This window comes from Acanthopagrus latus, chromosome 8 (genome assembly GCF_904848185.1).
Source record: "Acanthopagrus latus isolate v.2019 chromosome 8, fAcaLat1.1, whole genome shotgun sequence".
In the NCBI taxonomy this organism is placed as follows: domain Eukaryota; kingdom Metazoa; phylum Chordata; class Actinopteri; order Spariformes; family Sparidae; genus Acanthopagrus; species Acanthopagrus latus.
In genome coordinates, this window is record NC_051046.1 from 13,601,429 (window position 1) to 13,616,722 (window position 15,294).

The following is a 15,294-nucleotide window of genomic DNA, read 5'->3' on the forward strand; positions in this document are numbered from 1 at the left end:
CAGTGTTCTGGGGATCTTATTTTCTTCCAAAAACAGCTTGTTTATTCAGTTATGGAAAAAATAAACATTACTCAGTTTGTATTATTACCTGTATTAGATTCAGTTTAACACTGGACTTTAAAGTCTAAATTTGGACACAGTATGATTATATTTAGTTTCTTACATAATATTTTGTCTCCACAGAAACTCTGATATTTACAGAGGAGCCGGTCAAAATATGATTTAGAATCGTAGATCATAATCTTGTTTTAAAAAGTCATACTTCAGATAAATAATCTCATTATTATGTTAGTAATTAGTAGTATATTAGTACATCAGTCTTGAATTAGAAATTATGTACTCATACAGTTAACCTTCTCAGGCAAACTTACAAGTTAGTCATGAAATAACTAGATATTCAATTTCACTTTGGACTTTTAGACTGAAAAGTAAAAAATCTGACTCCATATGATTCTATGTAGTTCTCTCCTAACATTTTTGTTCTGCAGAGGGGCCTGTATGTCTTTTTTTATTTCCACTGTCATTTTAATTTTATTTAAACGCTAGAGAGAGAGTAACTCTATACAATAACTGACCATGCATATTTAATACATGTATCTGGTAGCCCATCGCATCTGTTCAGTGGACAGCAGGAAGCCACTGAGCTCCAGACGCACCAGCCTCTGATTCGCTGGTTGGCTGGGACCTTGCCGAACGCGGAAGTGACGTCAGAGTCACCGTCCGGGGACAGTTTCGGTATTTACAGACGAGCCAGTCAACTGTATGCAGTCTGCAGGGGTTTCGCCGCGACCTACACAGCCATGGCGCCATTGTCTCTACCCCTGTCGTCCCTTCTGAGGCACAGGGACTGTCTGCAAAAGGCGAACGTCTTCTCCAACGTGTTACGCGGTTTACAGCACCGCTCGGTCAGGTCTCGCGTCTGGAAGCGGAATTTCGGCGCGGTGGCACATGGAGTCGGTCAACTGCTGTCAAACCAGCCCAGAGCCCAAAACTACGCCGCATCTGTTTGTAGCAGCTCCTCAGACGGTCAGGACATGACAGAGAGGCTGTGGTCCGTATACAGAGAGACTAAAAGACAGACAGAAGGTATGGACAGCACTAACAGCGACCAGTTCATTCATTAAGATAAAGCACTGCGTGAGATACAGGACCGTTGTTGTGTCATGATAACCCTGTTATGACTGATGTTTGCAACAGATCGATGCACCATATCATCTCCACAGCCTCACAGCAGCCTCTCAAGCGATCAGCTCAGCCTGCACGTATGCTATCGTACTTTGTTTTACTCATAGATAGACAGACAAAATAGCATGAACACCTGAACAGGCAAACTGTAATGCAACAGTGCGTGAATCCACAGATATTTTTTTGTAGATTGTTGTGTTCCTGAAGTGCATTTTGTTTATTTTTTGGGGGGGATTTCTAGTATTTTGTCCAAACCTCTAACCACTCATTCATAACCATCATGTCCACCAGCTTCTTTGCGCTTGGTACTCAGTAATATAATACATTTTAACTTGATTTCTTTACACATTGTATAAATGATTGTAAACTGGGGAAAAAAAGGATGAAGGTCACATGCAACCTAGGAAATGCCCTAATTTTAGTTGTTGATAAATCTAAAGTTGCACTTTTTGCAGATTTTTGGGTGCATCTCAAGGCGTGTCCGAATGGGAAATTGGCCTATTTTTTGCCCACAACAACTGAACTGTGCACATTGATGTTCTCGAGCAAGTAGTGACAATGAAAAGTAGTGCGGGTTCTCCAAAGCAACTTATACATAACCTTTAACAAATCTGGATATCAGATGTCCTTCGGTCCTAACACAGTCCTGTCTGTCCTAGCAGGTCTTCATGTTCCCAAATGGAAAAATAACCTCATGCTTTTCTCTCCTCTTAGATTTGATCCCAGTCATTTCCACCAACTCAGTTGACCCCGACACAATTTTTTCCAACAATGAGATGAGCCTGCGAGACATCGAGATCTACGGCTTTGACTATGACTACACTCTGGCATTCTACTCCAGACACCTCCACACCCTCATCTTCAACATTGCACGGGACATCCTCATCACTAATCACAGGGTAAGTGTGCAGGGTGTGATTCTTGTAAAGCCTGGAATTTTAGACGCATTCCTGTTCAGCGCACCTTTGGAATCTTTCGTAAACGAAGTGAAGAGAAAAAGACAAAATACTGTCACTGTGCCGTTGAGCAAGGCATTTAACCCCTCAAGCATTACCAGTAGTGACACAAAGAGGTTGGTTGTAGGAACTTGTGTTTATGACTGAATGTGTTTTAAGAACTTTGGTGTTAATAAGCAGCATAATTGACCCAGTGAAGGTTTGAAATTGGCTACAGCTGTGTTGCACCATCAAGAATCATTTTCACCTTCCTATTTGCAGTATTAGCCCCATTCACAATGCCGTTTGCATGTGGGGATCCTGCGCCAATTCTCCGCCTCCTCCTCTGTGTGAAAGTCTCAGATGAAGCGAGGGGTGAAATTTCGCTCCGGTGCTGATCCAGTGTGAATGGATAAGCTGGCGGCGTTGAGCGGGGGTGTGTTGATCATACAGTCTGATAACCACACAGGTCCCTCACTCAACTTAATAAAAAGAAATTTCCCACAAAGCAACATTACAGGACCAAACAAAAGTAACATAGTAACTGTAACTGTCTTTGGCAACTTATATGAGGAAAAAATATACCAAAGCTGTACGAGGGGAAGCGTCCGTCCTCCTGGCTGTCCTCCTGGCTCTTCCTCACATTTCACTGTGTAAAAACGGCTATTGATTTTGCTTTACTGTTTTAAAGGGACAGTTCACCTCAAAATTAACAATACATATTTTTCCTCTTACCTGTGGGCTATTTATCCACCTAGATTTTTTTTGGCGTGAGTTACCAAGTTTTGGAGATACCGGACGTAGAGGCACCTGCCTTCTCTCGAATCTGCTTGAAATAAGATGTCGAAGTCATCCAGCTCACGGTGCTCAAAACCAAATCATGAACCAGTTACTCAAGGTATTACCCAGAAGTAACCGTACATGTACTCATGGACAAGAAGCTCATGCGACAGTGTGAAGATGTAAACATTAATGGTGTCGTCTGCGTTCTAACACAGGCTAGCTCAGTTAGCTGTAGCCTCTTGTCCATGTGTAGCTCCCTGAGCTCAGCAAGTCACACCAAAACAATTTAGATTGATAAGTAGAACTACTAGGACAAACGTCTTTTTTCGGGGGGGCGAACTAGAGCTAAGACTCAGTATATCTAATGGCCTGTTTTGTTGTCACTGAAAATCTCAAACCAACTTGTTAATTTTCTTTTGTCTTAGTATCCAGAGGGCCTGCGAGAGTACGAATATATTCCTAATTTTGCAGTAAGAGGACTTCACTATGATGTTCAGAAGGTGAGAAGGTCTTTGCTTATTTAACTCCAAAACTTCTGTTTTATATTTAGGATCTATTGTAGCAAAGGCTCATGGGAACATTGCTTTTGTGGTAATATTGAATGCTTTGTAACAGGCACTGCTGATGAAGATAGATGCATTTCACTACATCCAGTTGGGAACTGTCTACAGGTAACTATGCACCATGTAACGTCTCACACCACTTGGTGATAAATATGAAATTAACTCAGCATTTTGTGATTATAACCTGATGGGTATGAATGACATGGTATGAGCTATTCAGTTCACCCAAAAATGTAAATACATTTTTACCTTCTCATCCCAGTGCAGATGGAAAGTCAGGTGAAGCTTTGTTGTCCACAAAACATTTCTAGAGCTTCACAGCAAAACAGTGTTCCAGCTGGAAGCCCTTAGATCCAAAATTGATGTAAAGGACTCAGTTGCACCCCTTTTAAAGCGTTAGCACACGGGGCCCAACCACTCCCACACACCAAGGGTGTCTTTTCATATCAATTTGGGATCTTCAGGGCTACCAGAGACTTGGATTGTGGTAGACGAGTTGTATGGAGCAGTTTATGTCCACATAAAATCCCTGTATATTTCAAATGCTGTTTTGCTGTGAAGGTCCAGAAATGTTTTGTGGACTGCAAAACATCATCATACTTTCCATCGGCATCAGGGTGAGCACATAATGAGTGAGTATTCATTGTTGTTGGAACCTATCCTTTAATGACCACATTTTTTGTGTGTCCTCTACAGAGGTCTTCATTCAGTTCCTGATGAGGAGGTAACCGCCATGTACCAAGGCAGTCACGTACCTCTAGAGATCATGAGCGACTTCTATGGCAAGGTGATGATCACTTCCCTCCTTTATCTTTGACGAGAGAGACACTGCAGAAACACAAACAGCAGAATCTAATGATGTTAGTCACTGTCCTGCAGAGTTCCCATGGCCACACCATGAAACAGTTCATGGACATATTCTCCCTGCCTGAGATGACCCTCCTGTCCTGTGTCAATGACTTCTTCATGAGGCACAACATCGACTATGAGCCGGTCCATCTCTACAAAGACGTAAAGGTGCACTATCTCATTATTCTACCATCTTCGATCAGTGTGTCAGGGAAAGACATTAAACAACATTTGAAATAATCTGCCAAGGTGAATTTTCACATTTATTGTATCTCCCACGGGCCACTGTGTGAAAAGATCTTAAATCACTCTACACGTAAATCAATGCTAGTGTTTGTAGCGTGCTGCGATGCTCTAGCCATTCAATACCGTCTTAATTTTAGCTCTGAAAACTGGTGTCTAATTTTAGTCGAGCAAGCCCGCCTCCAGCCATCTGCGTCTGTTCTCTGGTGGCTCTGCGACTTCACAGGGAGAGGGACGAGAAAATCAGCGCCGCGTTCTCCCTTTGAGGGCAGCTGTCACGCCGGTTCTGTCTATTCTGCGCGACACTGTGTTGTTCTTGACAGATCGCTGTCATTAAAAAGCCCTCACACACACTCTCTGTTCCACGAGTGCCTCTCATATCTTTTCAAGGACACCCTGCTCAAATCTTTTTTTTCCCCTGCCAAGCGTGATTTAGTATTCAGCATTAACCCGGTCATTTTTCTTTTGACTTTTTTTGCACATCAAATAATCTTTGCACATGATAAAGTTCTGTTGAAAGTTGCCCTTAAATGTGCAACTTCGCAAGGTAGAGTCTATTTACTCTTTCACTGAGTCCAAAGCACAAGTCACTCTGTTGAAAATGTTGTGGAAACTTTCTCCCCGTGTCACCAAAGTAACTAAACTCCAGGGCTCGCTTTCTTCATCTTCAATTTGTATTCAGAGTTCTCCCGTCTTTGTGCTTCCAAGTCAACCGTTTATGTACGGAGCAAAGTGCTGCTACTGGAGCTGAATGCTAACACTGTGTCACTAAAGTCATGACTTCCTGCCTGAGGGCTGTTCACTTCTCCCTCTTCACAGGAAGCCATTAGAGACGTTCACGTCAAGGGCATTATGTACCGAGCCGTGGAGGCAGACATTGGTAATGTTTTTTGATTTATATTGCTTTGTTTGAGAAAATATAGCAATTACACAGCCACATTTGTGTTGTTCACGAAAAAAATCAATTCAGTTTTGATGAGACTGTGATATGCAAACTAAAAGCTTTGTTTGCTTTTGGTTTTGTCAGAATCACCCACCCAGCTCCGTCTCTCTATCCCTCTGTTTTTTTTTCTCATTTTGCAGGGAAATACATTTGCTATGGTGAGCAGAGCCACGCTGTGCTGAAGAAGCTGTCAGAGCATGGAAAAAAGATGTTCCTCATTACCAACAGCCCATTTGACTTTGTGTAAGTGCGAGCGGACAGGGTGCACGCGTGATTAATTAAAATCGCCGTGTGTCCGTGTACTAATATTTAATTGGCGCCTCTGGATAATGTCTAAACTTTCATAGACGGGCAACCACACATCAAAGGGCCTCCTCTCTGCGAGTGTTTGTAATTTATTGCAAGTCATTGACTGTGAGCCTCTTTTGAAGTCAGGCTCGAATGCACAAAATGGCCAGCTATGCGTGTCCAACCTCAAAAGAGCCTCTCAGTCTAAAAGCTTTCAATCTACAGTATGTCCTTCATTTAATACTTTGTAACATTCAGTCAAGAGGCAGCCTTTTTCTATTACTTGTTATTTTTTTGCCTCTGTGCCATTGATGGCCGTGGTAAGTTGACGTCGTGTCTTCAGGTTGTCTTTTCATCCATCCGTCCGTCACATTCTTGTGAAGGTGACATCTCAGGAGTGCCTTTGAGGAATGCCTTCAGAATTTGGCACACGTCCCCTCGGATTCAAGGAGGAACTAATGAGATTTGATTGGTCAGAAGTCAAGGTTTATGTGACCTCACAAAAGAACACAGGAATTCATATAATAATTACAATAAAAAAACTACATGAACGTCTAATAGGATAAATGATGAAGTGATAATAATGTTCTGGCCATTATACAATGCCATAGCTCAGGAAGATCAACTAGCCCGGTGCATGGAGGAATATAACTGCAAGGCTGTCAGATATTTAACAAGGGAGACCCGGCCAAGAATAGCAGAAAGACAAGAGTTACAACAGGTTTGAGTTGCAATAAAATGATCAGATCAAACATTATTACACAGAGAATACAAAGGGATTCAATGTTTTCAGGTTTAAGATCTGTTTTATTAGGTCGTGGGTGCAGAAAACCCCAAACGTTCTTTCCCAATTCACTCCAGACTTTGGCAATTACAAATCAGTGGTGTTCAGCCTGTCCATACGCCATCGCAAAGTCCTTGGAGGTCGAAAAGACCTTGCAGATATACTGCCCTTTCAAGTTTTTGGGGAGTTTGGGTCCAGAACTCCATTAAGAATCTCACTGTTGTTTTGTAACCTCTGGCAGTTTTATTGTTTCATTTAAAGTCAAACTAACATAGTCAAAGATGAACAACTCTAGTGTTTTGTTTTGCCCTCATGATGGGCTTTAAGATGTCGCTGACTAGGTTGTTCCTTGAATCTTTGTCCTTCTCAGGGACCGAGGAATGAACTACATCGTAGGGAAGGACTGGAGGGACCTGTTTGATGTTGTGATCGTTCAGGCCGACAAACCTGGTTTCTTCAACGACAGGAGAAAGTAAGTGTGTTTGCGCCTGCGGCTCATACTATATCCATGCAGTGCCTCTTTCACCCCACTAGGGGCCTCATTGGGTCACACCAGCCAGTGGTCATCAGCAGACCATGTGCACTGTAGTTGCATTCAATCAATCAATCAATCAATTTTTATTTATATGGCGCTTTTCATACAGAAAAAATATCTCAAAGTGCCTCACAGAAATAAACAACAGCAGAAAAAGAGAAACAACAAAATTGTATAGCTGCCAATGTTAAGTAGATTTTGTCTTTGTGTATATTTTCCGCTAGACCATTTAGGCGAGTGACAGACAAAGGTGCGTTACTGTGGGACAGGATTCACAGGTTGGAAAAGGGGAAGATCTACAAACAGGTATTGTGAATCACCTCAGCGCTCCAGTTTACCATTTTCCTCTGGATGAGAGGCACGATTGATTTATCTAATGTGTGTTTGATCGCTGCAGGGAAACCTTTATGAGTTCCTGAGACTCACCGGCTGGAGAGGTTCCAAAGTGCTCTACTTCGGCGATCACATCTACAGTGACTTGGCAGTAAGCAGCATCCAGGCGTATTTGCAAACAAAGGGCTCATTATAACGACACAAAACACCGTCGCGCAAAATGATTAAGATGTTGTGAACAGGGAGGCGAGCCCCGCTTTGACCATGATCCATTTAAGATGAGCACGTTCCGGGAGTTAACCCTATGTAACAGTATAAATCCTAATGATCTGTCTGCAGAAGCACAAAAAGATGCTGAGTGAATGTTCGAAATAGAAGAAAGACATAAAAGTAACTGGGTTGCATTAAACCACAGTTACAGAGTTTGGTTGACAGGCATTTTAATGAGCGTCACTGTGTCTTGATGTATTACACCTACAGCATCTGCAGCAGCGGGTACGACTGCACCTTATTTACCTTTCTAGCTTTCCGTCACCTAGCAACTCACCAACAGCTGCCCCTCGTCTGCGCTAAACAAACTAACAGGCATCATTTTTAATTATTTTTTTCCTCTTTACCGCGTCGCAATGAGTTCTAACAACCTGGATATATGAGCGTGTCTGATCAGCTCTAAGTGGTGATAATGAAAGAGAGAGTTTATATCTTTGGCATAATGCCTCACTGGTAGCAGGCGGCCGGCTGTCAAACATGTCGTCTTGCTTATTTAGGAAGATGGAACGTGGCGTGTGTGGTTTATACCCGCCACAGCTCACAGTCAGCCTGAAGACGAGATCATTACTGCAAAGAGGACACAGAGCAGAAGCATGTCAGAATTGCTAAGGAGTTACAGGGGTGGGGAGGATGGAGCAGTATTTTATTTCTGCCGCACAGAAACACACAGAAGAATACCCCCCAAATGCTCTCACTTCCCTGGATCCATTTCAGCAGGGTCGGTCTTAACTGCAGCCGGAGGAGTCGAGGCTTGAAGTCTATTTCTTTTTATCTTATTCTTACAGTTACATTAGGGCTGAACACATAATTGAAATATTATGGAAATGGCAATATCGCCAGGAGTGGTGCTCGAGAGATGCCCCAGCTCACAAATCACATTCTCCACACGTAAGAGAGCACCATTTTTTGGTAGACACCCAAGCGTCATCATCATTTTTTACATTTTTGACGGTGAAAATGAAATGCAAAAAAATTACCATCCCCCTTAAATTCATGAGTCACACCGCCATATCTGTCAAAACAAGTGACAGCCCTGAAATATATGAACTGAGTTATATCACAGTTTTCTCAAAAATATGAGTATGACATATCATATATTTTCTGATATCACAGAGTTGGTGTTGCTCCTACGGCATCATAAATGTTAGTCCAGGTGTTTTTGTAGTTTTATGACTTGTGTTGGTTTTGTCCTGTTTTAAACACATTATTGTACTTTTTACTTATTATTTCTATTATTGTGTCTTTTTACTATTCTGTCTCTGCTGGGTTATGTTTAGGGGACTAAATTTTAACATGTTTAAAGGGAAAACTTCTCCCATGTGCGTATGTTTCTGTTATTTTTCCTTGAGTTGCAAAGCTATGGTGGTCCAGAAGACCAACATGGCAGTATCAGATCAAGCGGGGTATAACAGCAGCAATTAACTCAAATTCAGGCTGCACTGTACCCTTTGAATTTCAAGACTTTAACTGAATTGTATCAGGTATAGCACCCCCTCTTATTTTTTACTTGACTAATCAATCTGTGTATGGTAGTTTGGGTTCAAGACTGGTCGTTTTTTTGCAGGATCTGACGCTGAAACACGGCTGGAGGACGGGCGCCATCATTCCCGAGCTGAGGAAGGAGATCAAGATCATGAACACGGAGCAGTACATGCACATGATGGCCTGGTTACAGGCACTGACTGGGCTTATCGAACAGATGCAGGTCAGGGGAATATTTAAAAATTATTTGGGTCCGTCTTTTGTTTTTTGCACCATTCTCAAAGTTTAACTTCTATGCACCGCTCCCAAACAGGTCCACAGGGATCCAGCGTCTCAAGCTGTCGTCGATGAGTGGATCAGAGAAAGAGAAGCTATGAGGTAGTAATTACTTTGGCAATCAAGAGCAGTTGTGATCATTCTTGAGGAAGTAGTTTATCCTAAGAAGCTGAGCATGGCCGTGCTTGCAGTTATTTATTAATGCCATTCTCTCAAAAGAACAAAGCTCGTTTTCTTGTGATAATGGGCTCATTTGTCTCGAAAGAAAGGTTTCTCGAGAGAATTTAAAATGAAGAAATGTATGTTTTCTGGAGATCAAGGCATAATTATGGAGAACTCAACAGGTGTCTCAAGGCTATATGGAAATGTTTATGGAAATTTTTAAGGCAGCACCATGATCAGCGGGGTGGGCTTGCAAGTTGCATGGAAACCTGACTTTAATAACGTCGTCACCCCTGCCATTGTAATAAGCTTTATTTGAGCAGCTGCTGGTGAAAGCAGACAGATGTGAGTTGGTCGATGTCTTATCTTTGTCTGCCATTAAACACGATTGACGTTGCTTCAGCAAACAGTACCTCAATGATGCCTTGATTTTCTGTTTAGTTAAGAAACCTCCCTGGCAGTTATGAATTGAGTCCTCTGTAATTATCCCGTGATCTTGAGAGAGCAAAGTTATTTTCTCGTGGTAAATTATCTTGTCATCTTTTGTTTTCTCAAGATAAATTAAACTGTCATCACCAGAAAAACATTGTTATGTCAAAACAATACTCGAGATAAGAGAATTTAAGAAAATAATTGCAATCACGTCCATTCTCGGCTTGCCTAATAACCTCACCCTGATGGTACGACTGTGTGCTCCTGACAGGACGCAGACAAAGGACATCTTCAACAGCCAGTTTGGGAGTCTCTTCCGGACGTACCACAACCCCACCTACTTCTCACGCAGGCTCTCGCGCTTCGCTGACATCTACATGGCCTCCATCAGCTGCCTGCTCAACTACGACTTCCAGCACACCTTTTTCCCGCGCCGCACTCCCCTGCAGCACGAGTCCCCCTTCTGGCCCGAACAAGGTCCTGCTGGCATCAGGACGTAATGATCTCCATCGCTTAGTTTTGAGACATTTTAGGAGACCTACGCCGCATCCCAAGATGTGCTGGCAACAATCATGCAAACTGTCGATGTTTATGAAGCTTTAAACTAGTTTACTCTCTCAGATGACTCGGCCTTTAAGAAAAACAAATGTATTGCTTTTAATTACACGTGCTTCTTGTACTTTACATTTTCATCACACAGAATTTGGAACATTGAATGGACTGTTTGGGGTTTGCATGTGTTCGTGTTTCAGTCGATCAACCAATCAGTCGGTCTTTATTTGTCATTTCTTGACACTTGCATAACCATACACCTTGATTGATTTATTTACAGAGATCCAGCTCTGAGAGCGACCTTGAGGGAGAGTCAGCGTAGTGAGATTATACAAAGATGATGCAGTTACTCAGTGTGAACAATAGGGGGCAGTCACACATCAAGTCTTAGACGACTCTTCTGTGTGGATCTTATAGCTGCCTATCATTGCTTTATATTTTAAGCTCTGCTTCTGTAAGAGACTGTCAGATGTGACATTTACATCTCAGAATGTGTTGCCTTAATCTTTACACCCCTGCAATGTATATATTTTTGTAACAGCTCAATATGATATATGGAAATCAAGCTTTTCAAACTTTGCCAGCCAGCATCTTAGTTCACTCCATTTTGAACTGCACTCGGTGACACAAATTGCACAATTACGCTCTGAAATGTTTGTATTTATGGATTGTAACCAGTTCCACACAACAGCAGCTTGTATGTGTCATTTTAGAAGTGAGAGATGTTTTAATATTTGTCAGGGGAAAAAAAAGGCATCTATATTTAGCCTGAGTGTTGCTGTTTAATCTGTGAAGGCAGCGGCGGTGGGTTTGACACTTTTCTGCAGAAAATGTGTGAAATGTTTTCTCACGCTCTGGGAGGAGAATATCTTGGATGTGTAACCTGGAATCTTTGAGTTTGTAATTATTTTTGACAAAAAGGGAAATTCTTACATACAAGTGGCTACAACCGAGACCTCATTGTTGCTTTATCAGTGTTCCTGTGTGCATATTTATGTGTCTGTTTATTAAAACTGGAGCTGGTTTAACGATCTTGCTGAGTGTTTTTGTGTCATTGCATTTAAAAAGCAATTTACCTGATTGCATAAGTGTTCTGTAATTATGTTTAATTAGCAGGTATGTGTGGTAATTCTGATACCATGCTTGTGTCCCCTTTTTCTATCAGCAGTGTAAACAACACAAAGGAAGAAATGTTTCATAATTTGAAAATTAACTTAGAGGACTAATTCGTCACTCTCAACTTTCCAATTACCATTACAGCAGCAGTGGGTTTATTAGGAATAATCCCCTCCAAATCGTGTTAAGGAGCAATTTCCCATATTGCATTTGGGGCTTTCTCCATCAGACAGGTGCACAATCTGACATCTTGGGAGAATAAGAGGAGGGGAGTGGTTCGACAGGGGATCACAAATGATAAGCTCGATGACGCCGCGTCCCGAGCTGAGCACACTGTCTCTGGCCTGTCACCACAGCTGGACTTCATTTTGGCACCATGGACAGCAACAGCACGCCGTGGAGCTCCAGCTACCCTCCGTCCATCCACGCCGAGGCCCTAGTGACTGCGGCGCCCACCATCTTCCCCCGGGTGGGCTACAGCATCATCTCCTTCCTCATGTTCATCAACACGCTGCTGACGGTCTTCAACAACGGCCTCGTCATAACCGTGATGCTGAGGAACCCGTCCCTCCTCCAGCCCATGAACATTTTCATCCTCAGCCTCGCCGTGTCTGACCTCATGATCGGCCTCTGCGGCTCCCTGGTCGTCACCATCACCAACTACCAGGGCTCCTTCTTCATTGGACACGCGGCCTGCGTGTTCCAGGGCTTTGCGGTCAATTATTTTGGTGAGTGGTGCTGTGAGAGAGCAGTTTGTATTCTGTAGAGATCAATTTTGTCTTCTGTCTGAGCCAGGAGGTCTGTTGTTGTTGTCACAGAAAACTTGTGAGGTTGAAACACTCATCCTTCACTGCATCTCAGAATGTGTTCTAGACTCAAGGTACTCTTTCAGCACCATCTCACCAGTTCTCTCAGACAATGGAGTTTGCTCAAGGGTCATGGAAATATTGTTAAATCTTCAATAAGTCCACCGTGGGCTTTTATTTTGTTTATTACGCTCTGTGTCCTAGGTCTTGTCTCCCTCTGCACCCTGACCTTGCTGTCCTACGAGCGGTACAACGTGGTGTGCAAGCCCAAAGCCGGTCTGAAATTAAGCATGCGCAGAAGCGCCATCGGGCTGCTGTTCGTCTGGATCTTCTGCCTGTTCTGGGCGGTGACCCCGCTGTTTGGCTGGAGCTCCTACGGGCCAGAGGGAGTCCAGACCTCCTGCTCTCTGGCCTGGGAGGAGAGATCCTGGAGCAACTACAGCTACCTCATCCTCTACACACTCCTCTGCTTCATTTTCCCTGTTACAGTCATCATCTACTGCTACTCCAAAGTGCTCAAATCCATGAATAAGGTAGAGTCTGCGATGGCTCCTGCATATTTATTACACATTTACGCCATTAGCACCAGATTTAAAATTCACACCACCATCCTCTTCTGTTTGCAATTTACCACCTACAGACTGAAACAAGTTATCAGCTTTTAATGGGTGTCGAATTTGCTTTCTGCTTGTGCAGCTGAACAGGAGTGTGGAGCTCCAGGGTGGGCGTTCCAGCCAGAAGGAGAATGAGCACGCCATCAGCATGGTCCTGGCAATGATCATAGCTTTTTTTGTGTGCTGGCTGCCCTACACGACATTGTCAGTAGTGGTGGTCGCGGATCCAGAGCTCTACATCCCTCCGCTGCTCGCCACCATGCCCATGTACTTTGCCAAGACCAGCCCTGTCTATAATCCCATCATCTACTTCCTTTCCAACAAGCAGGTGAGCTTTCTAAAGAGTCAATCTGCCGTAAAAACTGAGCTGCAAATGGGTAGGAGGCTCATATATGCTTGCTGGTATATTTCCTGACTGATTCCCTGATGTGTGTCTATCCCCAACAGTTCCGTGACGCCGCCCTGGAGGTGCTGTCGTGCGGCCGCTACATCCCCCACGGGCCCACCTCCGTCAGCATCAACATGCGCCCCTTGAACAGGGGGACCCGTCTGACTTCCTTGAGCAAGAGCGTCAACACGCACAGCAAGGTGCTGCCTCTGTGACTTTCTCCAGCAACAAAACAAGAAGCCGCCATGGCTGTCAAGTGTTTATCGGTGCCTCATCAAGGACACAGGCCTGCACAGGTCTCCTAGAAAGCTCCTCAGTGAGAACAGAATCGGCTCAGAGACTGACAGCTGATATTCAGAAGGTGGACAAAATGAGTGGAAACTGACACAGTAATGTATTCCAGTGCAGAACAACTGAAAAAGTGCTTGTTTTGTTCTCTTTTCCTTGAGATTTTGTAAGAGATGTGTCAATTCATCTCCTTGTTAATTTGTTTTGCCATTTTTATTAAACAATACTTATCCTACTTTTTAAAAAAAAATTTTCCTTCAGTGTTTTACTTTCGTGTTTATGTAAAAGATCTTAAAAGTTAAAAGGTCACAACAACAGACGCTCCTCTCTCCCACAGACCACACTGCTCCTGAAACGCCTCGCTATTAGTCCCGCCTTTAATTCTGTGACATCACACTGCGTCTCCATGTCACATGTCATTTGCATAATTTATACCTAGAAGCTAGAATTCATTTAGCACAACTGCTCTGTTGATGTTAGCGGCGCAGGCTCAGGCGTTTACAAATCGACCAACAGGGCGCACTGGCTATTTTCCAAGGGGGGCGGGGGGTCCTTAAAGAGACAGGAGCCAAAACAGAGTGTTTCAGACAGAGAAAACTGATGTGTGATTTTTTGTTGTTGTTGTTGTTGTTTTTTAGCATGTAAACCTGTTCTAGCTGTAACCCAAAATAAAATTATGAACCTACAAATGGGCACAATATGTCTCCTTTAAATGACATTATACTGAAAGTTGTTCCTGTAGTTATTGGTTATCCATTTTCTTTTCCTTTTTTTTTAAAAAATCTAGAACTTGCTCATTATGATGGTTTTGTTCATGTGATTTGTTTAGGTCAATAAACTGACAAATAAACTAGCCAAAAGGAAAGGATGGGGAAGACTAAAAATGAATGTGTTGCGACAAATGTAGTTTGCAATTGTAAATTCTCCATCTGTATGCATTTTTAGTGGGATTAAGCTGGTCAAGTACACCAGAGAAACAGACTGTGAGGCAGTGAAAACCTTTGACCCTTGTCCATAAATAAGATGCGCTACTTTCGCATAGTCTGAGAAGATTGCTGAAAATCCCTTCGATGTGTAACATTTGTCAGGTTATTGGGTGAAGCATCCTGCCGGGCATGAAATATTGATTTATACACTGTATACTCTGAAACCCTTTTTTATATCACAAGATCTTTTTCCACCTTTTTCTGGAAAGATTTTATGTAAGTTATGTACACACACTGCAGGCGTCTCCTTCTGTGTAATGTTGTAAATGTAAATAAATGAAATCAATGTCAACTGTGGCCAACTCCATTCTGTCATCAACACTGACAGCCAGGCCAAGTGATTTTATTCTTTGTGCGTTATGCAATATATAAGTCCTGCTTTTTTCCAACAATTGCACCTCCCAGACCACACAAAATACATAATATCAGATTGCTGCAGTGTATACAGGCTTCATCTTACTCATAAGCACTCGTGTGAATA

At 42.8% G+C, this 15,294-nt stretch overlaps 2 protein-coding genes across 3 annotated transcripts; both read left to right on the forward strand.

The window, feature by feature from the left end:
* The first annotated feature begins 647 nt into the window (after positions 1-647).
* Positions 648-11,647, forward strand: nt5dc3 (5'-nucleotidase domain containing 3). Of its 2 annotated transcripts, none has more exons than XM_037106980.1 (14): positions 648-1,086; positions 1,900-2,084; positions 3,329-3,403; positions 3,519-3,574; positions 4,163-4,253; positions 4,346-4,483; positions 5,378-5,438; positions 5,642-5,744; positions 6,944-7,045; positions 7,333-7,414; positions 7,506-7,592; positions 9,276-9,416; positions 9,507-9,571; positions 10,335-11,647. In XM_037106980.1, exons 1-14 carry the CDS (start codon positions 801-803, stop codon positions 10,561-10,563), a joined length of 1,701 nt encoding a protein of 566 aa, XP_036962875.1. In that variant the 5' UTR covers positions 648-800; the 3' UTR covers positions 10,564-11,647. The 2 variants fall into 2 exon arrangements, with proteins under 2 accessions (XP_036962875.1, XP_036962876.1); XM_037106981.1 differs by lacking the exon at positions 648-1,086 and adding an exon at positions 1,093-1,262.
* Positions 11,648-12,094: 447 nt separating this feature from the next.
* Positions 12,095-13,754, forward strand: parietopsin. The gene is made up of 4 exons (XM_037106689.1): positions 12,095-12,459; positions 12,742-13,070; positions 13,234-13,479; positions 13,599-13,754. The coding sequence occupies exons 1-4, from the start codon at positions 12,108-12,110 to the stop codon at positions 13,752-13,754; spliced, it is 1,083 nt and encodes a 360-aa protein (XP_036962584.1). The 5' UTR covers positions 12,095-12,107.
* Positions 13,755-15,294: the final 1,540 nt, after the last annotated feature.